The sequence below is a fragment of the Panthera onca genome, chromosome B2, assembly GCF_046562875.1.
Source record: "Panthera onca isolate mPanOnc1 chromosome B2, mPanOnc1 haplotype 2, whole genome shotgun sequence".
Lineage (NCBI taxonomy): Eukaryota > Metazoa > Chordata > Mammalia > Carnivora > Felidae > Panthera > Panthera onca.
In genome coordinates, this window is record NC_138343.1 from 135,577,220 (window position 1) to 135,603,935 (window position 26,716).

Consider the following 26,716-nt stretch of genomic DNA (forward strand, 5'->3'; position numbering starts at 1 on the left):
TTTAGATTAGTTTTAACCATTGTGTCTAGAGTAATTGGCCGAGTCTCAAAGTAATCGTTTATTCTTAAGACCAGTGAATAGTTTCCCAGTACTGTACTCTTATGTAGTTGTATGGAAATGAACCAGGGTTATTCCTGAAACTCTGGGTCTCATTCCTAGAGAAAGTGCTGTCAAGAACATCCTAGTTTTCTCTTCAAGAGCTGCTGTTCTGGATTTTAGAACAGGGCTGATTGGCTGCTGGTTCTCTCAAGGCATAGGCATGTTACTTGAATTTTGCCAACTTCTTTTGATTTTTAGTCACCAGCATAAAGTAATAGCATTATAAGGAAAGCTGTGCAAATTATATCTGCTTTCTATAACTTGCTGAAGTAGAAACATTTAGGTGAATACATAGGCAGAGGTTGGGGAAAAAATAGTCCTTGCAAAGAAGGACTAATAGTGTATCTCAGGATTGGGTTAAGAGAGCTGTCAGTCTGGTTGTGAGAGAGCCACAAATGCCCTGAGTAGTAAGAAAAATAGAAGTTAAATCATATGTTGAGTGCTTATGTACTGACTTATTTTGGTATTTTCAAAATAAGTTTGGGAAATTAGGAGTTCAAAAATAGTTTCACACATTTTACCTCAAAGAAAATCACAGTGTAAGCAGATAATCTAAGTGGATTCATCAAAAGTGAGTTATGCATAAATATTCTGCAGTCATGTGCTGCTGAAAGTTTTGATGTGTGTTATGCTGAAATACAGTCAGAAGAATATGCACTTGCTTGTGTTCTGAAGAGGATAATTTCAGTGAGACTCTGACAGTGGTCAGAAAGCAATTTAATAGTGCTGTACTTAACCTTTTTTTTTTTTTTTTTGGCCAAAATTTGACTGTGAGTGCTCAAGTGGAAGATGGAATTTCCTTTAACACTGATAATAAAAGTAATAGAGGAAATAATAGATGTGGGTAGATCCCAAAGCAGCTTTTTCCCTACATAATTTCATGAAGGATGTCCTCCCAGGTAACCTTGAATTAGGAAAATGACATGCTTTTTACATGCTATTAAGTCTACCACGCCTTCTGTGTTTTACATTAAATTTAACGTATAAGTCAGATAAGATGTATTTTGAAAGTGTCTTATATTTTGTTGGTTTGGTTATAAAGTTTATAGGAAATGCTTATTTTATAGTTGGTTGTTATTGAGACCATTTTCCCTCAAGGATTCCTGATACTTCAGGGAACTTTTTGTTTTGCTGTTAGTGTTGGATTTTGTGTTTTCTTTTCTCTTTTCTTTTTTCTTTTCTCTTCTCTCTTCTCTGTTTCTTTTTCTTTTTCTTTTTCTTTTTCGTTTCGTTTCTTTTCTTTTCTTTCATTTTATAGAGTGTGCAAGTGGGGGAAGGGCAGAGAGAGGACAGCGGCTCCGAAGGTGGGGGGCTCTGTGCTGACAGCAGTGAGCCAGATGTGGGGCTCAAACTCATGAACTGAACTGAACTGGGAGATCGTGACCTGAACTGAAGTCAGAGGCTTAACTGACAGCCACTCAGGTGCCCGGCTTTTGGGTTTCAGACCTTTTTGATTACAATCTGAAGATGGTACACACATACATGTAAAATTTAAACAGCCATCAGGAGATAGGACTTGGTATTTTGAGTTATGTAATCCATTCTACCGTTTTTTTTAAAAAGTGATTGTGGTGGTTTAAATTGATTTCATCAGTCACCAATGAATCTAAGCCCACTTTTTGAAAAAAACTGGTAGAATAGTTTTCTTGCTGTTACAAATTACCCCAAGATTCATGGCTTAAAACAGTAAATATTTGCTTATCTCTTACGGTTTCTGTGGATCAGGAATCTGAACTAGGTTAGCCTGGTGGTTTTGGGTCAGGGTCTTTCATGAGGTTACAGTCAAGATGTTGACTGGGCTAAAGGATTTGCTTCTAAGGTGGCTCACCCTCTGGCAGGTTAATGCTGGCGGTCGGTGGGTCTCAGTTCTCCGACAGACTGCTTGAGTGTCCCCACAGCATGGTGGTAGTCTGTTTCCCTCAGAGTGAGGGATCCTAGCTAGAGCAAGGAGGAAGCTACACCACTGCCACATGCTGTTAGTTAGAGTTAAGTCCAGCCTACAGCCAAGGGCGGAGGAATTAAGCTCTGTGTCTTGAAGGGAGGAGTATCAGAGAATTTATGATCTGTTTTAATAACTGCCACAGTTCTGTATTTTTCCTGTTGATGGGTGAATTAGGACTGAACCAGAAGGCTTGTTGAAGTCAATCTGTAAGTAATTATCGTAGTTAATTAAGTCAGTTTTTTCTCTGAGGGCATCTAGTCTCAAGCCCTCCATCTTAAATTTGAGAAGGGAGGCTCAGAGAAGTTAAGTAATTAACCAGCCCAAGGCAGTTCAGTCTAGGAAAACTAAACTGATTTTTCTCTGATTTTTGTCATGAATAATCTGTGTGCTGATTGAGAAAACTGGCTGGTGATTTTTAAAAATCTAAAGAAGTTATAGTATAGAACTGTTGTTTTCTAGTCTCCTAGTTTGCGATCTTCTACATAATAGTAATACTTTCAACCAGTTTGGCCTGCAGATAATGCCCGATTCTTTATGAATTTGTAGACTCCTCATACCAGCACCCCTTCCCCATTGATTTTTAGAGGAGACAAAATGTACTTATCAAATGAATTCAAACTTTTATTTACTGTTAGCTCCAGATGCTGCCTATATACAGATCTTGAGATTGACTATTCCAAATAGCACGTTTCTAGGACCTAAAAGGTTATAAAAAAAGAAAATCAGGGTTTGAGTGTGAAAGAAAGTTCTACCATTTTCTGCTGTGAAATTGTCATGGACACTTTGGATCTAGAAAGATTAATTCTAAGACTGGTTTTGGCTTTGTGGTACAAGAGCAGAGACCCTGACATTGGTAGTGTGAGTGAACTGGGGTAAATTTCTAAGGCTTTCCTGGATTGATTTCTTTTAAATCCAGTAGACTCAGGGCACCTGGGTGACTTAGTCGGTTAAGCATCTGACTCGGGGGTCAGGGCATGATCTCCTGGTTCGTGAGTTGGAGACCTGTGTCAGACTCTGTGCTGACCGCTCAGAGCCTGGAACCTGCTTCAGATTCTGTGTCTCCCTCTCTCACTGCCCTCCCCTCCTCATGCTCTGTCTTTCAAAAATAAACAAACATTGAAAAAAAATTCGTTTTATTGAAAAAAAAAATTCAGTAGACTTTCCTGAGTAATAGATTGGGGGATACAGTAAATTATCTTACACCTTTGCTGTTGCCGGATTGATAATGGCTACTTTGTTCTTAAACTGCTTTCCAGTTTCTCTTACCATCAGGACTCCTGACAGTTGCTATTCTGCCCTAAAGCACATACTTACATGATTGCTTTTCTTGTTGTCTATCTATATCTTGTATCTCCCATCCCTACTGTAAATTCTTTACAGGAACTTCCTTTTCTGTATATTGCTGGTGCTCAGATGCTTGCAGAATCTGTAGTTGAAGGACCCAAGAAGTCAGTTTTTTCCCCTAGAACTGAATGTAAGAAAACGTTTATTGTTGTAAAAAGCCTCTGGGTATAGGTGGGAGGTGCTGGTGGTGTATATGTCAGTAACTATGTTCTTAAGATGGTCACAGTCCAGTGGGGGAGGACAGTCATATACTTACTATACAGTTTGTTCTACACTATACGTGTTCAAAGTGCAGTGGTGTAGTATAAATGAAGTTGGTATTTAAACTGAATCTTGGGGCACCTGGGTGGCTCAGTTGGTTCAGCGTCCAACTTCGTCTCAGGTCATGAACTCATGGTTTGTGAGTTTGAGCCCCGCATTGGGCTCTGTGCTGACAACTCAGAGCCTGGAGCCTGCGTTGGTTTTGTGTGTGTCTCTCTCTCTGCCCTTCTCCCGCTTGTGCTCTGTCTCTGAAAAATAAACGTTGAAAAAAAAAAAAAAAACCCACAAAACTGAATCTTGAAGGGTGAATAATGTTTGAAAAATAGACTTAGTTTCATCACATGTTTGGTGGTTGTACATTTCTTAGCTTTACTTCTTCATTGTACATTTACCCTGAATTGTTTTATTGTTTTGAGTTGCCATCATGTTTTGAAAAGTTGCTTTTTTCTGTGGCGTGCGTGTTCTTTTCACATTATTTTTCTAGAAGTGTGCTGTCCCGTTAAGTAGCTATAAGCTGCATGTGGCAATGTAAGTTAATGTCACACTAGCCACATGTGGGTAGAGGCTACCATATTGGACAGCACAGATGTCGAACATTTCTGTTGTTGCAGAAAGTTCTGTTGGGCCGTGCTGCTCTAGAATCATGTTTTGCTCATCTGCACATTCTCATGTTGTCTGTAATGTGTTGAGTTAGGAATAGAATGAGGAGACTTAATAATAGCGTTCTGGCATTATTGGAAGAGACAGAGTGGTTAGTATTTATGAACAGAGGGGTCAGAGTGTAGGCTACTATGTGGTGAAGTCAAGTGTAGGTTGGTATCGTGCTCTGTACCTTAAGCTGTTTGGCTTTGGGCATGTTCCTTTATTTCTGAGCCTCAGTTTTTTGTTTTACTCAAATAGGGAGAATAATAATTATCTCCTAGGTTTGTGTAAGTGTAAGAAGGTGTGTGTAGGGGAGCTTAGCACAATACCTCAGTCTATGATAAGATCATTACCATATTTTTGAAATAATCACTGATTAAAGCAATTTGTAAATATGTTTTTCTTTTGGTGCACAGTTCTGTGAACTTAACATAGATGAATATTTGTGTAACCACTACCACAGTCAGGATACAGAGCAGTTCTGCCGCTTTCAAACAACTCTGTCGTGCTGTCCTTTTATGTACTTGCTCTTCCTCCCACCCTTATCCTCCTCGGCACCCACGGGTTGGTTCTTCATCAGTTTTGTCCCCTTTAGCATGCATGTTACATAAATGGAGTCCTATAATATGTAGCCTTTTGAGACTGGCTTCCCAGCCAAGTTGGGTGACGTTGAACATGTGTCACGTTTAGTGTAATTTAGAAGTATTTCCTAAAAAACAAATGTGAATCTGAATTTTTGCTTATAGAGTTGCATTTGACTTGGGATTTTTACGCTTGAAGGTGAAATCAGTGATGAAATTTATAGGGAAAAACGACTTCCCCTGATAACAACTGTGTGTCTGTGTACGATACTGGCTTGTTTTTCTTTATGAAAATGATTGATCCTTGGTAGGGGAGATTCCTGTTTTCAGTAGTTTATCCATATTAAAGCTGTTCAGAGTGGCAACAGAGTCCTCATTTGAAAAAGTTGTCTGTCTAAACATTAATGTCTAGAATGTGGCCTGAAGATAGGATAACCAGCTGGCTGCTTTGCCCGGGCCTTTCCCAGCCTAGCACTGAAAGTCTGGCTGCTGCAGGAAACCCCTCAGTGCTGGGAAATCCAGGATCTGAAAGGGCCCCATAAAATTTGGGGATTCCAGTTCGTGAACCACAGGACAAGTATTCAAACTAATCTTCCCCGCCATCAGAGCGCTTAGAGTCAAAATCTCTAAGGTAACCAGAACCCAGACCACATGAGGCTTTTAAGATTAAGATCAGTATTCTGAATTTAAAGATTAGCACCCTGGTGGCTTAGATTTGACTGGAATTACATCATTTTTTGGTAGTTTGTTGCCCTCTGTAAGTCTTCATGTGATGAGTTCAAGAAGCAGAATCCATATTTTTATGTTAGCAATATTCAGTTGTGGTAAGCAAGTTTCCAAGACTTGTGTGGAAGCCAAGTTAAAGTCAAGTTTATACTTAACATAATCTCTTGTTTTGGGTTTTTCAGTTCAAATAGTGATGTGTAAATCTCACATACATTTTAGCTCCTGTGTTTCATGTTGTGCAGAATGAGTGAAAAAATGTGGCCTTTAAAGATTTTAACAAAATCCCGCTTTGTTAAACCTCTGAGGAAAGGGAATTTGGACTAGTGACCTTAAATCTTCCTTACAGAAATGGCAATTCAGAACCAATGGCCAGAATTGAAAGTTAATAGATTAGCATCGGAAGCACTTGGAAAACCTTCCTCTGCTCATCTTCCACCATCTGACAGCAGGGGCCACACGCGGTTTGTAAAGCGGGGCTCAGAGGAGCGCGAGGGGAGGGGATGGGGCTGGGGAAGGTGAGAACTGAATCACCCGAAGAGACACATTAGTACATTAAACGGAGCAAGAGGTGCTAGTGAATTACTGACCATCTGCATCTGTAAGCTGAGGACAAGCCGATAAAAAGTCTCTTAAGTTAGTGGTTCTCCGAGTTTAGTGAGCATGGGAACCTCTTGGAGAGTTGTAAAAAACATTTGAGTTGCAGCCTCAGAAATTGACTGCAAAACACAGGAATCTGTAAATCATGGACGCCCAGGTGTTCGCTGATGCAGTTGGTCTGAGCATCACGCTTTGGAAAAAACTGCTGTAAGTGGTAGAAAGACCAGGGAGTACTTAAATTAGGGGAGTATCTTTCTTCTGCAAGCAACAATATATTGATTTTACACGTCAGAACATCTCTACTTCTGACTGCCGTGGTTGTCTGAGGAGGCACCCAGAATGCTTATGGGCAGCTGCCTGGTGCGTGGGAATTGTGTAGAGTTTCCAAGCCTTTTGGGGCTCGCGCTGAACAGCCGACTCATTTGGGAACAGTGGAAATACTACTTTATATTTACTGAACAACACTTCATCCATTTAGGTGCAGGGTTTACTAACCTCTGTCTTTAAGTCTCTCATGCTGTTAACTGGACTCAGAGGGAGTCCTCGTGATTTGCTTCAACCTCCATTTAATCTCAGGATCATACTGGGATTTTTGCTCAGATGGATGGTAGGAACAGTAAACTCTAGGCTTCACTTGCGTTAATTCCATTAATACTCCTAGCAACTCTATCAGGTAGTGGTACTATTAAACCCATTTTACAGATGGAAAAAAACAGACCCAGAGAGACTCAGTGATTGGCCCAAGGTGATCCAGCTGGCAGGTGGTGGTGAAGAATTCGAATGCAGGTTGGTCTTAACCACTGTCCTCTCATGAGTGATAGAAATTTGATCCCATTTTGAAGAGTGCTTCCAGGACTACTGGTGAATGTAGTTAACTTGAGGCTCTCTTTAGTCTTCTGGTAGGATTTCTTGGTCATTTTGTTCTTACAGAAATTGTGATCGTGAAACACTTCCTTGCTTCTGTTACACCTAAGATAATTTTAAAAACTTCTCTATAACTTTTAAAAGTTGAAGCTTTTAGCATGAATTTAAGTATTTGAAAAATGTAGTTTCTGATGAATCAGATGTTGATGTTTAAAAATCTGTTATATCTGCCTTTAATGTATCTAGTGCAATGTACTACCATAATGAGTTGGTGGCTACCATGATAACCTTTAAACATAAGTAAGCGATTCAGACTTATGGAAAATGTTATATTTTTCCCAAAAAATGTCTACCTAATAAATTTTTACGCTTGAAGGTCTTATTGATTATCCTTTTGATCTTTGCAGCATACTTGTATATAAGCTGAAATGTTAGAATCTGTCTGGACCACGAGACACCAGGTGTTTGTTTTTGTTGTTAAAATTGTTACAATTAACACAAAGGTGACCCAAACAGTAGAGTACATACTGATAATTGAAGTAAAACTTTATCGGAAATGCCCTTCTTAATAGGTGGGGGATTATATGATCCCTATTAAATTAGGAAGCTTTGTTGGCCAGTATTTCAAATTTGTCTTCTTGTTGGTTTCCTGGAAGGTTTTAAAATATATTTATAGGTTTTTAAATACAGTAGATGGAACTGAGATTCAAGATGGGTGAGAAATGTCTTCTGTACAGTGTGAGAAGGGAAGCTCGGAAAGAATAGGTTGGTACATTGACTGCAGGTGTACACATAGGCACGGCCGTTTTCTGAGTGCTGACATGGAACTTAGGTCTAGAAAGCTGTTCTTGAACTATCGATGTCCATGTGTTCCTTGGGAAGCCTTGGGAAACGTACCTACCAGATTGCTGCTCAAGAACTCTTGCAGTGAACTGAAAATAAGCCAGGATGTTTACCTTTGCACTGTTAGAGCAAATAAGTACATAAAAACCAGCAGTAAGGGTATAAATATGTATTCTCTTGGTGAAACACTGTAGCAGTTAAGTTGCAAAATAAGTGTCTCGATTTAGAACAGTAACACTGTGTTCAGAGATATACACTGAACAGCAGGTAAGAACTGTGCAGTTCCACTCCTGTGCAGGTGGATTTTTTCCATAAATACGGTATAGTATGTAAATGCATTTTTTCAGCCTTTCCTCTAGCTTGCTTTATTGTAAGATTACAGTACATAATACATGTAAGAAAAAAATGTGTTAACTGACTTATTGGTAAGGCTTTTGGTCAGCAGGCCAAAACTAGTTTTTGGGGAGTCAAAAGTTATACACGGATTTTCAGCTATGTGGGGGACTGGTGCCCCTAACCCCCCATTTTTTCAAGGGTCAACTGTATAATGTATGAAGAAAACCTAGAACATTTAAATTCATTGTGGTGGGAAGCATAGTGGGGCAAGTGGGGGTTATGCATAAAAACGAAGATAAAAAGGGCTTACTTAAAAAGTTGTGTATCAGGGCTCTTGGGTGGCTTAGTCGGTTAAGGGTCCGACTTTGGCTCAGGTCATGACCTCATGGTTCAGTTTGTGAGTTCAAGCCCCATGTCGGGTTCTCTACTACCAGCACAGAGCCCACTTCAGACGCTCTATCCCTCTTCTGCCCCTACCCTGCTTGCACTCTCTCAAAAATAAACATTAAAAAAAATGTTTACCAGTTCAAGATGGTAATAAGCACATAAATGTCAAGTTCTTTATGGCATTTTTTCATTTCCCCAAAATATGTGTGAAATGAAAAGTGTTTGTGGGAAGAATATTCTGACTAGGTAGGTAGTGAAAGGATGGACAGTACTGATTAATGAAGAGGAGAAATGTCAATGAGCAGTTATCCTGAAATTATGTCATCCAAAGTAGGTAAAGAACATTCCACTTCTGTCATCACAAACCTGTATTTTATGTATTCACTCCCAACACTCCAGAGTTCCTGTATGGGAACTTAGGGCTAGGATTGGGATTTCCTGGAGAAAGATGATGGGTAGTGTCCAAAATCTAAGCCTTTTGGCTTTAATAAGTATCTGCCTAGATTTCTTAGGTACTAAGCTTTCCACAGTTCTTTAAAAATACCTTCCTTTCAGCTTCTCAGTTAAAGACCTCAACGCCAGATTTGTCATAATTTTTATTCAAGCAGCAATACATTTAGGAGCTAAAAAAGATCACAACTTTTTGATTAAAAAAAATTAAATACCTACTAAATAAGAGATTCCCCTAACAGTGAGCATTTATTTTTGATTGCAGAACTTTAATATCCCTTGCACTGATGCTTTTCTTTGGCCATCACTTGATCAGGAAAAATACTCGTCCCAATTCAAACATTACCTTAGGGTGATAAAATGAGATTTATTAATTTCATAGCAAATCATTTGTACAAACTAAATGACTTTCCAAGATTGTGATTAATGAAAAATGCTCCTGTAGTCTTTCCCATGTGGCAAGCTGCAGATCTGAGGCAAAGGGCCTATAAATTTGCAGCTAGAACATTCTCTAAATGCTGTCTTTAAAAATGGAACTTCTCCAAGAATCACACTTGGTGCATTTGCAATATTGCCATAGCCACTTGAAACTTGCCTCACTTCCAAATAAACTCAGTAATTAGGACAAAGCCATGTTCTTCTCCACTATCATTTTCTATGTCACATTATTACTTTTTTAGATTTTTAATTTTTATTTTTTTAAGTAATCTCTACACCCAAAATGAGGCCCAGACCCACGACCCTGAGATTGAGCTGAACGCTCCAGCAAGAGTCAGCCAGGCACCCTTATTTTCATTTTGAAAAGATCCTTACCTCGATGGTGATCAGAATGACGATCATCCACTCCAGGCGGAGTGCCCTCTTCTCAGTCAGGTGATTCCTCATTAGATCGGTCAGCTCCATGCAGTGTTGAAGTTTCTCATTCATGACCTGCATCAGAAAAATCTTAGGAAGGGTCCTGTACTTACATTTCAACAGGCCTAAGAAAAGGGTCACATCTCAAAATTCTAAAGGCTTGAAATAGGTATACTCTTGTCCCTTAGGCCTCTCCCCTCCCTGCCTCTTGTGACTCTAGAGACATTTTGTAAAGCACGGATTTGACTGCAGAAGTACTCTGCATACTGAAGCTCTTACAGCCCAAGATTTTGGAGTCCTAGCTTTTGGTAGCTGCCCTTGGGTTTTTAGCAGTTAAGAAAGGCAAACCCGAAACATGCTCTGTGGTCAGAACATGCTTTGTGGCCAAAACATGGCCTGAAGATGACAAACAACCATTACCTTCTACTAAAGCTGCCCATCCCCCCCAAACTTGACCACTTGACCTGCTGCATACTTGCCACTAGATGGCACTGCTTTCAGTGCTCAACTGCAGAGGTCCTGGTTTCCGATGCCTCGCCACAGGCTGGTTGGGGTGGGTTCAGAGTCTTTGAATTTAAGACTTGGATGTGACTCCTGGTAGTTATACCTCCCTAATCTCTGTATTTCACCTTCTTTTGGAAGTTGGAAAATCTGGAAACCTTTAAAAAATCGTTTCCCTTTGATAACTTTACGGGGTGGTGTGGATCTGGTCTGGAAATTTGAGGCCATCCTCACAGATGCATGTTTGGGGATTAATGGAAATGTGTCAGTGTGCCATATGTATAAGGATTCTGCACAGAGCGTCACATCGCCTTAATCATGAGAGCACGTGGGACCACACTCAAGCATACATTTACCATGTTTCCAGGCTGGGCATTATGTAGTTTCTCCTCTGTATAAATGTTTAGGACAGTGCCTCCTTTCCTCTCCTTTCTTTCCTACTTTCTTTCCCCCCTGTTCCTACTGGCTGTTCAATCTTGGTCTGTAAACTTGCTCATCCCCAGGCTTGCTTCTCTCAAGACACTGGCCCCACCCTCTTCCATTTTCTTTCACCTTTGACTAAACTGGCATTTCCTTCCTCCACCACCTCATCACTCAGTTTATTCTTCAGCCCTTAGAAGCTGCGTATTACAACCCCCCTGAAACCTCCAAATGTCCTAATTGGTAAATGGCAACTTTTCTTGGTTATAAACCTGTTAAACATTTGACGCCACCTTGAAATACACACTTCCTTTGACTTTTTCTCCCCTAAGAACTAAGTTTTCTACCTCTGACCATCATTTTTTTCTGGGGTTTCTCTACCTCCTCTTGCTTTTAGATAGCATTTCCCTAAGTCCTGATCTTGTCCTCCTCATCTTCTAGCTCTGCACTCTGCTTGCACGATCTCACCCACTTTGGTTTGTGTAGATGCTCCCTAAACTTTTGTCACTTGATCCCACCATCACCCCCCCCCCATCACTATATGTGATGTGTGTGTTCCAGCTGCACCATTACATGATTTCCAAAGGCTCTGCTTAATATGTCTATTTTAAAAGCAAAGGGTCACTGCCATAAATGGACAACAGTTCGACGTGAAACTATGCTGCCAACAGGAGGCTGAGCCTGACACCTGGGGAAGTGGGAGAGTCGCATCCGTTAGACGGCCTATCGAGAACCGCGACAGCCAAACTAAGTGTTTCTCCTGAGAGAAATTGCTCGGACTTGCTTCGATGTTAATTCAGGGTCCTTGTATCACCTAAATTCATCTCTCGAACAAGTGTTATGTATCCCACATTTTGGGAAAGACTTAACTATTTTCTACTCCCAAATATAAATGTTTAATGCTGGTCTCTTCGACTGAATTTCCTTTTTAAGTAGGCTTCATGCCCAACGAGGAGCCCAACTCAGGGCTTGAACGCATGATCCTGAGATCAGGACCTGAGCGGAGATCAAGAGTCGGACACTTAACCGACTGAGCCGCCCAGGCACCCTTCTCTGACTGAATTTCTTCCTATAAAACATCTTCCGGGTCTCCTGCCCACACCTCAAATTTAATGTTTCTCAAACGAAAACTGACATCCTGTTCAAGTCTATCCCTCGCCTTGGGTTTCCTTTTTCCAATCAGGTCCTTATCTTCCCAGTCACCTGGGGTGGAGATGTTTGATCTCTAATCCCCACTCCCTACAGTTAGCCCCTCCGTGGACAGTCTTGAATCTACTCCCTACTTAGCATTCCTTAGTACTACAGAGGGAGGTCTTCATCAACTATTCATTATTCAAGAAGGGATCCATCGCCGTCGCCCCCCCCCCCCCCCCCCCCCCGCAGCATCAGTTTTCATTCTAAACGGCTGTTCAACAGCTTTGTAAGCATTTTACCGTTCATTGCCTTCTTGATAACATTATCCCAGATCATGTGGTCCAATCGCATTTTAGACGGTGGGGTCCTGAGCAATGTTCAGAAAGCCTTCCAGCCTGCTCTTTCCTCGGTGCCCCTACAGCACCTTGTCCCCTGGTGTCAGGCACTTCATTCTGCCTCACAATCCTCTGCTGTCCACGCGGCACCCTCCCCTCCTGCCCCCCACCTTGGGGGGTTCCTCTTGCACGAGTTTCAACCGTGCGATACTGCCCGTCATGATGTCAGCACCCACCTGGCACCTTCCCCAGGCCTCCTCCCCAAGGCCCCAGGGTGGAAGAGCTGGGGAGAAGACCCAGGCTTAGCCGACCATAATGCCCAGTTCTCTCACCGCACGGCTGGTCAAAGCTTGGACACCTGTCCCGATCCCTTGAAGTTGCCAGGCAGACCGAAATGTCAACTTGGACAGTCCCTCTCCCCACACCTGTTTCCCCCCATTCCCCAGAGAAGGCCACGGAGAGGCAAGGAGGAGGCCAACCTGGCACAGAAGGTGCTCAGGAGAGAGAGTCCCGAGTGACCCGTTTGGGTCTGTGCGAGACATGCATGCCTTGCTCCCACACTCCGGCCTGGTTTTTCTCGGCAGTACACGGTGATAAAGCAGCGCTGAAACTTTTCCCGTGGTTTGTGCAAGGGAGTCCCCACTAGCGCACGCTTCCTACTTCACTTCGCTATAGCGTCCTTCACGTTACATGCACACACGAGGGAGAACACAGGCATGGTATACAGAGGTGGTAAATGTGAAGTGGGCCCTAAACAGGTAGGTGCTGGGAGGAGAGGGCGGGGAGCTACAGGAAGGGGGCCTGGGGAAAGCATGTCACACAGGAAACCGCATGGACGCACAGCACGCTGGATACCTGGAAATACTTGGAAGTGAGGTTAAAAAGGTAAGTTAGTGCCCAACTGCGAGAGATACCGTAGACCGTATGCCGTAGGCACAAAAACGAGCCCCCAAGGGCATTCACACCCTGATCCCTGGGACTTACGCACACGGCCTGGAGAAGGAGAGTTACGATGGCATATAGAATGAACGCTGCTGATCAGCTGACCTTAAGACACGGAGATAAACCTAGATTATTGGGGGAGGTGGGGTTCAGCGTAGTCACGGTGGAAACGGCGAGAAGAGCTTCAAGTGATGCCACATGAGGCCCCAACTCGCCTCTGCTGTGTGGCAGGGGCTGCAGGCCAAGGGACGTGGGCAGCCTGTAGGAGCCGGAGAAGGCAAGGAAAGCCTTTTCCTGCCCGGCGCCTCCTGAAAGGAACGCAGTCCTGCCACACCTGGATTTTGCCTCAGTGACTCTCCCGTCAGACTTCTGACCCACAGCGCTGTAATCCGATGCGTTTGCGGTAAGCCAGTTGGCGGCAACTCGTTACGGCACAAGAGAAACCTACTCCACCACGAGGTAACGTTGGGATTTTATTCTGTAGGCGCTGCGGGTCCTTTGTTCCGTCTTCAAATGTATTTACTACACTGTGCCGGGCAGAGGAGACATCTCTGCCTTCCAGCTAAAGGGTCCAGCGAAGAAGGTATCGGAACAGTCCGGGAGTGTTACAGGTGGGGCCTAGAAGGGAGGCGTCAGCATTGTAACCACCACCACCACCCCCCCCCCCCCCCCCCCCCGTGTGGTCACCAGCCCAGGGCCTGTCATCTGGACTTTCAAGAAGTATCCGTCAATGAATGGATTCGTAGGACAAAACGACAGGACGGTGTGCCTGGACGTGGAGGGTGAATGAAGCAGAAAGAGGAAACCACCATGCATTTCAATTTTCTGCTTGACTGACAGAGAGATGAGGCTGGTGGTCCCGCCACGAGCTGAAACGGACAACAGGGAGGTTCAGTGTGTTCTGGGAGAATGCCACGGGTTGCATTCTGCCATCTTAACCACTGAGTAGTTCTACAGACATTTACTGCGCATGTGCTCTGGGTGAGGCCTTGCCGAGAACTGGGACTATAACGGGTAAGAGGACCATCCCGGTCTCCGACCCCAGGGAGCCTACACGCTGGCGGGCAGCGACACACAGAAGTGACTCTCGGAGGGATGCTAGGAGATCCGTGAGTGTGGAGGACGTGTGGGATTTCGCAGGCGATGAAGCAGCAATGGTAACAAGGCAAACAGGAAACTGAGGTCAGATATACTTATTGGGAAATCGTCAGGAAGAAACGGGCGCGGAAGTCACGGAAGGAACCCGCGACAGGACTGGGGGCCGCCGACGGACCGGTGTGGTGAGGGGCCCACCGCAACCTGGCTTTCCTGGCGCGACTGCACTTGTGCAACCCCTCTCCGACTTCCCCACTGAAGCCCTAATAGCGGCTGAAAGGACTTCGCCTCCACCCTCAACTTTTTGGATGGCTTTCCGCACATCTCGTGCTTATCACTCTGATTTTTCTCAAGACTCTTTCCCCTGGGAAAAAACCCAACAACAAACTGGAAGAAGGAACAGCTTCTTCGTGACACCACCACTAACTCTCTTTGTCCTGTACGTCTTCTTGGAACACTGTAAACCTTGTTCAAGGGCAGCACCGGTTCTTAATTTTTTTTTTGTATCACACACGGTGCCAGCATTGCGTTGAGCGCGCTAAGGAACGTTAAATTCTTTTATCTCCTTCTAAATAATCTTCACATAACTAGTCTTAACTGCCTTTGGCATGCTAAGAAAGTACCCTGAGAAATGTAGTTTGGGAACTTTCAGGAATGCTTGCTAACTCACGTGGAAGGTTTGACACCAAAGAGATGGCTCAGAGTGGGGCTGGGAGATGATGAACAATTAGCTGTAATGACTCAATCAAGCCACGTAGACGACAGTGGTAGTAACAGGGCACCTATGCTATTGGGGAGACTAATTTAATGGAATGAGAGGAGAGTTCCATAAAAACTGTCAGTTACCAAAGGAATTCTGATGCGCGTTGTAGTTGCTATGTAAGGAGTTTTCAGAAACAGAACATCCAAATCCATTATATACAATGGAATGTAGTTCAAACCCACGTGGCCACCATGCTTAGAAGGCATTTACCTACTAGAGGTCCCAGTCCACCTACCTTGCTTGCCCTCTGGGCCCACGAGCCAAATCATCCCTCTGTCTCCGGTGTGCCTACCATATATTCAGATATTTGGGGAAAGCAGCTTCTATCCCCTTTGCTGCTGTGTTGTAAGGAAGGAGGGGGAATCCCACGAGTATAGCTCCAATTTCATAGAAGTCCCTTTCCCTCTAATACATTGCTACTTCTACTTTTAGCTGTCTTGCCCCAGTTCCTAACATAGAATCCAATAGAGATGTGGTAGAAATATGTAATTTATAAAGATAATTAAAATCAATCTTGAATTTTAGCTCCTAAAGAAAAATTAAAGTGAATTTTCAGGGACTGTTGGTATTACACAATGTTTGTATCCCCCTTAAATTCTTATGGTGAAGCCCTACCTCCTAAGGTGATGGTATCTGGAGATGGGGCCTTTGGGAGGTGATCAGGTGGAGATGAGGTCACGAGGGTGGGGCCCCTACGATGGAATTAGTGTCCTTACAGGAAGAGGAAGAGACACCGGACAGCACTTTCTCCTTCTGCCACGTGAGGCCACACTGAGAAGGTGGCCACAAACCAGGAAGAGGGACCTCAGCAGGAACCCAGTCCGCGCACGTGAGCAGAACACTCAGATGCAGCGTGTGAAGTGCTGCCCCTGGGACATACGTACAAAGAACTCCAGGAGCACAGAGGCACAGACCCGATGGGAAACCTTTCCTAGGAGGCGACCTTTGGGCTCCTCAGGCAAAATGCAACCAGAGATGGTCCTGGCCCAAAAGCATCAAACGAATCAAATCACATCCACTTGAAAGAACTTAAGCTAGAGATAGATGATGGTGCCACATTTAAACAGACCCTTATTCTGATGAACTGCAACGTATGCATCCTCCCTGTGTACTCAGTTAAGGACTGAGAAGCCAGTAGTACTATAGTTAAATATAGTTCGTACGAGATTTAAAAAAAAAAAACAAACAAAACTGCCACAGAACGGACCTGTTCCGGGACTTACCCAATTTGGGGACTGACTGGACCCTACCCCACCTGCTCTCTGGGCTGCACAGTCAACCTTCCCATGGTGTCTCCACGGGAGGAGCTCTGTGCCCAGGGAAGCCCCGAGATACCCCTCCTGGTTTAACAGAGTATGATGCACTGGCACTCTCTCCAGCTTTTCCCTTCCTTCTCAGCATTTTGATTCTTGTCCAGCTAGTTGATTATTTCATTGCACTTCTGTCTTCATTACTGACCCTCCTTTGACATTTCTCATTTCAACTCTGGCTTTCCTGTTGAATGCCGTGTTCATATTCAGTTCTTGAAAGACATCCTTATCTTGATACTTCGGTGAGCCATATGCTCAAACCACGTTCCTAATTGGTGACCATGATATTGTTTCTCCTTTCCGGTACTCCTGTCCACGAAGGATACGTGAAAGACACCTTTGGCATCGATATCACAGAACCGTGGTTTGAGGGAAGACAGGATGGGGTGGGGGGAGTGTGCCTGAGCTCAAGCTTCCAAGCAGCTGGTTATCTTGGTCACTGCTCACTTTACTGACTCAATTAAGCACAGCAGGCTGGTTATCAGAAGAGGCAGAGAAGGTCTGCATCTGCTTGGTGGCAATGGCTTTGGACCCCATCACAATGATCATGATTCCACCAGAAGTCTCCATTCCAAGAGAAAAAAGAGATACCCAAGAGCAGTAACTTTGAGTGCTCTCCGATTTGCCCCCAGTGAAATTTGTCTCATCAACACTGATGTTTTCCGTTAGTGTGTCATTAAGGAATTCTCATAAGAGACTTTATTTTCAAGTTAACTTTACTGAGGCATAATTTACATACAATAAAATGCAGCCTTTCTAACTATACAACTGGAAGACTTTTGACAAACGGATATCCTTGCAACTGTCCCTGCAATGTTTCCATCATCCCAAAAAGTTCCTTTGTGCTCCTATGAAAACTAAGGTCCCATCCACCCACCCATCCCGAGCTCCAGGGAATCAATGATCCACTTTCTGTAACTACAGATTCGATTTGCCTTTCTAAATCCCATAAACACAGCACATCTGTTTTTGTGTCTAGATTTTTCCATTCGGCATAATGATTCTGGTATTTACCCATGCTGTGGCATGTATTAGTAATTAACTTATTGCTGAGTGGTATTCCACTGGATGGATATACCACAATTGGTTTATCCATTCACTTACTGATGGGCACCACCTGACTTCTTCTAGTTTGGGGCTATTATGAATAAAGCTGCTACGAACATTTGTGTATAAAACAGCGAGAGGACACATTTTCGTTTCTCCTGGGTAAAATACTTAGGAGTGGAATTGTTGAGTCTTCTCGTAAGACAATGATTGGTTTTATGAGAAACTGCCAAGCCATTGTACCAATTTATATTTCCACGAGTAATGAAAATTCCAATTGCCCCCCCATTCTTACTAATACCTGGTATCAGTCTTTTAAATTTTAGCCATTCTAATGGGTGTGTAGTGATATCACATCGTAGTTTTTAAAGTTTTTTTGTTTTCGTTTTTGAGAAAGATAGTGAGCAAGCGGGGAGGGGCAGAGAGAGAGGGAGACAGAATCCCAGGCAGGCTCCACCCTGACAACGCAGAGCCCGATGAAGGGCTCGAACTCACAAACCATGAGATCATGACCTGGGCTGAAGTCAAGAGTGGGACGTTTAACCGACTGACCACCCCTCATATTGTAGTTTTAATTTGCACTTTCTTGGTGAACAAGGACACTGAACATCTTATTCATGTTCATACGGCCACTTGCATTATTTTCTTTTGTGAGGTGTCCAAATCTCTCCCCCATTTCAAAAATTGGGCTGTCCTTTTATTACGGAGTAGAAAGAGTTCTTTAGATTTTCTGGGTAAGTCCTCTGTCAGGAATACATACTGAGAACATCTCCTCCCAGCCTGTGGCTTGTCTTAGCAATGTCTTTCTTTTTTTTTCTTTTTTTTTTTTTTTTTTAGCAATGTCTTTCGAGGAGCAGTTTTTAGTTTTGACTAAGTTTTCCCCCCAAGGTTCATTTTTTTTTCCCTAAGAAATCTTTGCCTGCCTGAAGGTCAGGAGGCTTTCTCCTATTTTTTATTCCTAAAGTTTTATAATTTTAGTTTTTATATTTTTAAGTCTCTGATCCATGTGTGTGAAGTAAAGAATAGAGTTCTCTTTTTTTTCTTTTCTTTGAGAGAGAGAGAGAGCAAGATCATGCAAGTGCAAGCAGGCGAGAGGCAGAGAGAGGGAGAATCCCAAGCAGGCTCTGTGCTGTCAGCACAGAGCCTGGCTCGGGACTCGAGGCGGGGCTCCATTGCACAAACAGTGAGATCATGACCTGAGCTGAAATCCAGAGTTGGATGCTTAAACAACTGAACCACCCAGGTACCCCTAGAGTTTTTTTTTTTTTTTTTTTTTTTTAACTTATGGCTATCCAATTATTCCAGCCATTTGTTGAGCTGATTTATATTTGTCAAAAATCAATCACCTAAGAAAAAACATCAATTGCCTATATGTGTACAGGTCTGTTTCTGAAATCTACTCTGTTCCATTAATCTATATGTCTATTCTTATACCAAGAGTCAAATGTCTTGATTACCGTACCTTGATTTACCGCAAGCCTTAAAATCAGATAATAAAAGTCCTACAACTTTGTCCTTTCTTCAGCGTTGGTTTGGCTAGTCTAGGCCCCTTGCATTTACATTTTATAATCAGCTTGTTACTTCTAAAATACATTTTTTAAAAGCCTGCTGGCATTTTGCTTGGGACTGAGTTGGAATCTACAGGGTAACTTCCAGAAGTAACTTCTTCATAATACTGAATCTTCTGTTGTACATACATGGGATATGTCTTCATTTAATTTCTCAGCCAACATTTGTAGTTTTCAGGGTACAGATCTTTTTTTTTTTTAATTTATTCCTATATAATCTGAGGTCTTGACCATATTGTACATGGTATTTCAAATATTTCATTTTCCAATTGTTCATTGGCAGTATAGTTAATTTTTTATATAGTGACCCTGGATTTTTTAACCTTGAGAAATTTGCTAATTAGTTCTTGTAGCTAGCTTTTTTGTAGATTCTTTAGGACATTCTACATACAAGATCCTGTTGTCTGTGAATGAATTGATTTACTTCTTCTCAAGAGATTTTAAATCTTGGAGCTATAAATACAGCCACCCGCAGGGACTGGTGCCTTGTCTAGCTGGCACGGCACAGGGCTTTCTCCACATGTCTAGGGTTCTAGAGACTGGGTTAGCAGTGGATTCTCCCAACTGCCGCTGTGTAACAGTGGTTACGTGTCAATCCTTTCACGGAGAGACTCAATCTCAAACCGGCCTCACTACTGGAAGAAAGAGTACGCTCAGCATCCTCCGAGTAGAGGGGGATGAGCCTACACAGCCCTTCTGTTCTGAGAGTTTTATGCTTGCACTTGACCATTTGGTTGTCCACTTGGTTGTCAAGGTATTCTTCGTTCAAGGTGTCCTCGGTTGTAGACCCGATGCCAAGAATTCCATCTTGAATAGTGAGAAGAGACACAGAAAAATGGCCACGTTCCAGGTTAGAGATCAGATGGTTAGTCTGTTATCATCCTTCTTGCCCAAGCCAAGTGGCAGTGGCAGCTGGCTTACGGAGGATCCTGCACGTGGGAGCAGTAGGTGCTTGCTGGCAGTGCCTTTGGTGGCCCGAAGCAGGGGATCATTGAAGTCGCAGCAGCAAGAGGATGACGTGGGTCACAGCGCTTACCAAGTAGGCTTCTAAAACGTTCTCTTTCAAAACCTGAAGTCTATGTTAGGCAGACTTCTAAGACGTCACCCAAAGATCCTTGTCACCTGGAATTCACACCCCTGTGCAGTCCCCTCCCCTGGACCGTGGGCTCCCCTTGTGACTTGTGTCTGACAAAAATACCGCAAAAGCAAGCAGGCCGTAATCGCTGGCGAGGCTACGAGAGACTGAGTCTGTCTTGGAGGTGCTCTGCCCCCTTCCTCTCACCCGCTTGCCCAGACGAAACGGGCTGCCTGCTCTACGGAGAAGACAACGGGGCCGGGAACGGAGGGAGGCCTCTGGCCACGAGCTCAGGAGGAGCTGAGGCTTCAGCCCAACGGCCTGGGAGGAACTGAATCTTGTCGACGACACAGGGGTGAACTAGGAAGTTCGCCTTCCCAGCTGGTCCCGGAGATTACTGCAGCCTCGTGAGAGCCGGAGGCCCGGGCTGAGCCGGACCCGGATTCCGGACTCCTCAAACTCTGGGACAGTAAGTGCTGTTTGAAGCCACTCAGGTTTGCAACAAGTTTTTTCGCAGTGATAGCTAACGAGTATAACCACAGGAGAGCCCTCAACTCTGTAAAGCTTTGGGCATCCCTTTTATAGCCCCTGGACCTTCAGCCTGTAGGCACAGTCCACAGCTATGCAAGTCCAATGTTTTTCATGTCTGACCAGACATCTGGATTGCCAGATCCTGTCTGGGTAGACTTAGTACCTAAAATCGTATTGGAGGCCACTGAAATTCGAATCTTATGGTATCAGTGATCAATCTTTTCACGGTAGCTAAAAGCAACACGGTTTAGGGTGGGCCTCGTGCCCTGACCACTGGCAGCGACCTCTACTCGCCTGTCTGGAAGACGCCCATACAGACAGAGGTGGTAGCAAGTTCAGGGACAACTATAGTTGGTACTATACAGGTCAGTGACAACTACATAGACAACTTCGATGTTGTTCTTCAGGGGGAAGCGTCTGGTGTGGGGGAAAATATGTAGATACCAGAGCTGCCATAACATTCAATGAGCCATGGTGGGTTTCTGAAGTTGTAAGTCATTTATTTTTGACTAGGCATCGGATGCACTGGGGAAGTGGTAGGAAAGAAGACTGAAAAAGAGGAGGAAACATGAAGGTCCTTGTATATGAAAGCAAAAACACTTGAACATAACCCTTTAGGCAATGAAGGAAATTAAAGGTGCTAAACTGGCTGGAGGGAAGGAGAAAAGGCAATCCACAGATAACTAACATCAAGATAAATCAGATACTGAAATCATCTGACAAGGATTTTAAAGCAGTCATCACGAAACTGCTTCAATAAGCAATTATGAACATGCTTGAAACAAATGAAAAAAAAGAAAAAAAAAAACCAAAAACCAAAGTCTCGGCAAAGAGAGAACATAAGAGGAATCATACGAAAATTTTAGAACTGGAAGGTACAATAAGCAAAATAAAAAAATTCAGCGATGTGCTCAGCAGCAGAATGAAGGTGATAAAAAAAAAAGAATCCGTGACCTCAAAGGCAGAGCAATGGACATGACCCCACACAAATGACAGAGACAAACCAGAACAGAAAACAAGTGAACAGAGCCCTGAATGTGTGCGGGAACGGGAAAGGAGCTTATATTCGGGCTTTCTCATCAGAAACCAAGCAGCTCGGAACTAGGTACCATGGCAGTTTTTGGGTGCTGACAGAGAACAGTAACCCCAGAACCCTAGAGCTGGGGGCGGCGGAGTGGGGGGGGGTTACTGAGACAGTCTCACATGAAGGAAAACTAGGAGGGTCTGTTTCTGCAGACTTATCCTAAAGGAATAACTAAAGAATGTTTGTGAAATGGAAAAGACTAAAAGAAATCTTGGAACATCACGAAGGAAAAAAAGAACAACAGAAAGAACAAAAATAGAGGTAAATGCAATAGAATTTCCTTCTCCTGAGTTTTCTAAATTACATTCGACGGCTGAAGCAAAAATTGTAACACCGATGGAGTTGTCACAATGTCTGCGGAACAGTTAAGACAATGGTACTGTAAATGGTGGAGGGTAAAGGGATGCAAAGGGTGGTAGATTTCTACACCTGACTTACTCTAGTCAAATGTCAAAACCAGCAGACTGATAAGCTATGTATGTATAATATAGTATCTAGAACAACCACTAAATATCTGTGCTGAGAGACACAGTAAAAAATACAGAGATAGATAAACCAAAATGGAATCCCCAAAAATGTTTTAAGGAATGCACAGGAGGGCAGGGACTGATACAGGCAACAACTCGGATGGATCACAAAGGCATTATGCTCAGTGAAAACAGTTTTAAAAGTCGCACGCCGTGCGATTCTATTCATGTAACATTTTCAAAATGACAAAATTCCGGAGACTAGATCACTCACGGGCAGGGGTTAGGGATGGTGGGGGAGGGGAGGCGGTGTGACCAGAAGGGGCAGCACAAGATCTCTGGTGACACAACAGCTCTGCATCCCCGCACCACGTGGTCACGTGGACGTCAATGTAATTAAAGGTCACAGAACTACGTGCGTATGTCGCAAAACATCCATTTTCTTTTTCACCCTCCTTCCCCACGTCGTTTCTCTCTATCATGACCACCTCCACCCATCCCATCATTCTCTTGATGCCTAGGTCTTCTCAGTTTTGCTTCATTTTGCTTCTAAATGCTTACGTGATGGTTCTCACTGGATGGCTTCTTGCCCCGTACTCTCAATGTATCTTTTTTTTTTTTTTAAAGTGTATTTACTTTGAGAGAGAGAGAGAGAGAGAGAGACAGCAAGTGCGTGTACATGGGGAGGGGCAGAGAGAGAGGGAGACAGAGCCAAGCAGGCTCCAGGCTGTCAGTGCAGAGCCCAACTCAGGCCTCAGTCTCACAAACCATGATATCATGACCTGAGCCACAATCAAGAGTTGGACGCTTAACCAACTGAGCCACCTAGGTGCCCCTCAACATATCTTAAATTTCACTCCTCCACTCCCCTTGACCCCACCTGTCTAGGTACTGCCATGTTTCTACCGGGCACTCGCAGGCAAACATCAGTCATCCTTGACTCTTCCCTTTCCCTGGCCTCCCATTATCAATTACTTGATTTGTCTTGGAAGGTTCTTTCTTGAATTCATTTCTTTTCTTGCTGCCACCAACACAGTTCTGGGACCCAAGAACTCTTGCTTGAGACTTGATGAGAGCTTGGAAAGGGAGGCCTCCAAACTCTCACTTATCTCATCTAGTCCGCAGAGCAAGTATCAGAATTTCCTTTGATGCAATAAAGAAAATTTCTGGAAACTGTGCACAGCAGATGGGGAAGGGGAAATCTGGAGATCTGAATACAAGTCAAACAAGGTATTTCTCCCAAACAGTGAAACACATTTACTTAAATTTCAAATTTCTCTTCACACAGTCACACAAATTATAAACAGTGTTGTGTCTTTCTCAGTGAAAGCATAAAATACATACCTTAACTCTACGAGCAATGCTAAGGAACTGACAAGTTTTATCATAAAGTTGTTCCAGGTTTTCTCTGTCCCAGTAGAAATCGGGAGTGATCAAGAAGTCTGAACTCAAGTTTATACGGTGTCTTAAAAAAACAGAAATTATAAAACTTTTTTTACCTTGAATGAAAAATCACAGTCTCTACTTTATTTCTTTTTACCTAGTACTTTATGAAAACATTTGTTAATGCTGTGTTTCTGAGAAACACGTAAATAAAAAAAAATTTACATAAGAACTTCAAAATCTGCAACCAAATTACCTCAATCTTTAATATTATTTATGAAGTAATTAGAAAAAAAATCCCCTCATTTTGCTTTCATTCTGAGCTTTTTTCTGTTTTCATTAAAAATTTTTACAATATATACACTTTTTTTTTTTTGTGGCTAGGTAATCATGTGGCTTAAAAATGACAGAAAAGGTACACTGGCAAATCTCACTCCTATTCTTATCCCTCTTTCCTTTTCTCCCACCCATAACGGGTAACCAATGTTAGCTTTATTCTTCCAGTGTTTGTGCAAACACTGGACAAGTATACACACACACATCCTTCAATATCTACCTTTTTGCATAGGAGCCCTAAGCTTACTTTTAAATGAAAATTTAAGGCATAGAAATAACACATAAATGGTTATTCGCTATAAAAAAGAAAAGCCCTAGAGAAGAACTCAGAAAACAGTAGTCAGCCCTCTTACCCTAAAACATAACTCAAATCCTTTAGGCCCTGCGAATGCTTTGCTGTGTCCTTCCAGACCTTTCCTGTGCATACATTCATGTATGCGTGTGCACATATAAACATATATTTGTAGTACGATACATATCAAGATAAAGATGAATATTTATTTTTGTTTGTTTTACAAACTGGATAATACTATACATAATTTGGATTTAAGTTTTCACCCAATGTAACTTGCCACGTATCTATCAGAGATTTACCATGTTCCTTTTACTAACACACAAGCACTTCTATTATAGAGAAGAAAACTTAGGATAAGGACAGTAGGACTCTATAGAAACTGCTCACAAACCTAAATATATTTAACTCTAACTTCTGAGTTCTGATACTATTATAATCTGCTGTATCAAATTCTGCTTCTGTTACCAGAGAAGAGGATAGAAGAATCTCTCTACCCCACTTCTTGGAAAACTCAAGGCTTCACATGCGCTGCCCGGATGCTCCCGATGAGTGGGCTTTTATTTTGCTGGCTTCCTGAATAAGGGCCCCTGAGCTATGAGAAATGCACAGGTGATGAAATCCTGGAGCACTTCTCTCCAAGCCGATCTCTACGGAAAATGTGGAAAACAGCTCTCAAACTACATACAACGATCTTGAGTAGCTCATGCCATATACTCTGAGGGACAAAACACCACTGCCTGGTGAGAATAAGGCCAGGATTCAGGGTGTTTCATTCCATGAATCCTGGGAGAATGACAAAGATGAAATAAACGGGAAACCTTTCCAGAAACTTATTTAAAATGATGCATTGATGCATTTTGTCAATTTTAAGATCCAGTTCTTTCCCATCTCTGAAAACAGAAGGCATCTTTAAAAAATGATGTCTTACGGGCGGCAGGTGTGACTTAGTGGCCATTGCTTTCATTTCCCGTATGCTTCCTTTTTATGTACGCCCAAGAGGGAATGCGACGGAATCTACACCCAAGTAAGGCTAAAAGTCATTTCGGTGTAAATGTTAATTCTGTGATAAAAAAGCATCGTATCATAGTTTAACTGGCAGTACTTGTCTCTGTTTCCTGCATACATAGGAATTAAAGTAAAATATATTATTTACTTTAAAATAGTATTTATAATATTTATAAAATAAATATATTTTAATTCCAACGTAATTTGTAATGGTATATTAGGTGTACAATACGGTGACTCAACAATTCTATACGTTGCTCTGCGCTCATCGTAAGTGTACTCTCAATCCCCTCACCCAGCTCCTCTCTGGCAACCATCTGTTCTCTACAGTTAGAGTCTGTTTTTTGGTTTGTGTCTTTCTGTCCTCTGTTCATTTGTCTTGTCTCCTAAATTCCACAAATGAGTGAAATCATACGGTATTTGTCTTTCTCTGACTAGCTTTAGTTTGCTTAGCGTTATGCTCTCTAGATGCAGTAAGATGGTTTTCCTGAGAATTCCTGTCACCCAAATTCTAGAATATGCCTTTCTCCCTACAGAGAACATCTCCTGTGCCCCGTACGCAGGTTGACTGTGGATGGATCAGGATCTCTGTGCACATGCAGAACCTCATGCAGTGCGGTCCCTGATGTAGCCCCAGGGCTCCTGACCGGGAGGGTTCTGCCTGCTTATTTATCCAGGAGATAAATATAGCTGCAATTCCCATAAGGGTACGTGGTTGTTTTTTATTCTACAATTACAGGAGTGTTTCCTTCAGACTGTTAAATACATAAATTACTTTATTTACAGAGAAAATTCTACCTCAGGGCAAAGAGTTCACCCATTTTCTGCATAACTTCTTGATGAGATAGTTTCACTTTCTTCCCAGCTTTTAAAGCCTATTTGGGAGGGAAAAAAATACATTCGTACATACATGTATATCTCTCCAACAAGGACCAAACAGCACATTCTAAAGCAGTCACTGACTCCACGTAAATGACTGTCTTGGATGCCACTCTCAATCATTTCTCTTTGAAATTTCAAAATCTTATTAAGTAGAAATTTTACACTCCCTTGTCCCACCTCTAGGATCTACATTCCTAACCTCTTACTGAGAAAGCAGGGCCTCTTACCCTAAGAATAATTCAATTATTCATTCAAGTAAAAAACAAAATCACAGTAAACATGAGTGTTAGTGTATTTTGATATAACTTTACACGTATTTTTCAAGCCACTATTTGTCTCATAATTCAGCAAAACACTTTTCAATCAAGAAAACTGGTCATAATCCTACTCCTTAGAGGGGACAGAGCTCACTTCTCAAAAAACACAGTTACATTAAAATTACTACACCATCAGAAGAAAGTAATTAGACTTTTAAGTTTTAAAAAGTAAAAACAAAAACAAAAAACAAAAAACAAAAAAAACAGCATAAAATTTTTTTATTTTATATGTAACGAGTGTTCTGTTTTTGCTTAAATTCAGTGTAGGTTTTCTAGTGTTTGTTACTACTTTATTGTAC

General features: G+C 42.6%; 1 protein-coding gene across 2 annotated transcripts in view; it reads right to left on the minus strand.

Annotated features, from left to right (window-relative positions):
* Window positions 1-9,203: 9,203 nt before the first annotated feature.
* The window catches only part of RMND1 (required for meiotic nuclear division 1 homolog), a 45,310-nt gene continuing 27,797 nt past the window's right edge, over window positions 9,204-26,716 (minus strand). For both annotated transcript variants that reach the window (XM_060616909.3, XM_060616910.3), the window contains 4 exons: window positions 26,017-26,093; window positions 23,544-23,664; window positions 9,886-10,002; window positions 9,204-9,418 (listed from right to left, as the gene is read on the minus strand). In XM_060616909.3, the coding sequence (XP_060472892.2) occupies window positions 9,377-9,418; window positions 9,886-10,002; window positions 23,544-23,664; window positions 26,017-26,093 (357 nt within the window). In that variant the 3' untranslated portion in view covers window positions 9,204-9,376. The remainder of the gene's footprint in view (window positions 9,419-9,885; window positions 10,003-23,543; window positions 23,665-26,016; window positions 26,094-26,716) is intronic.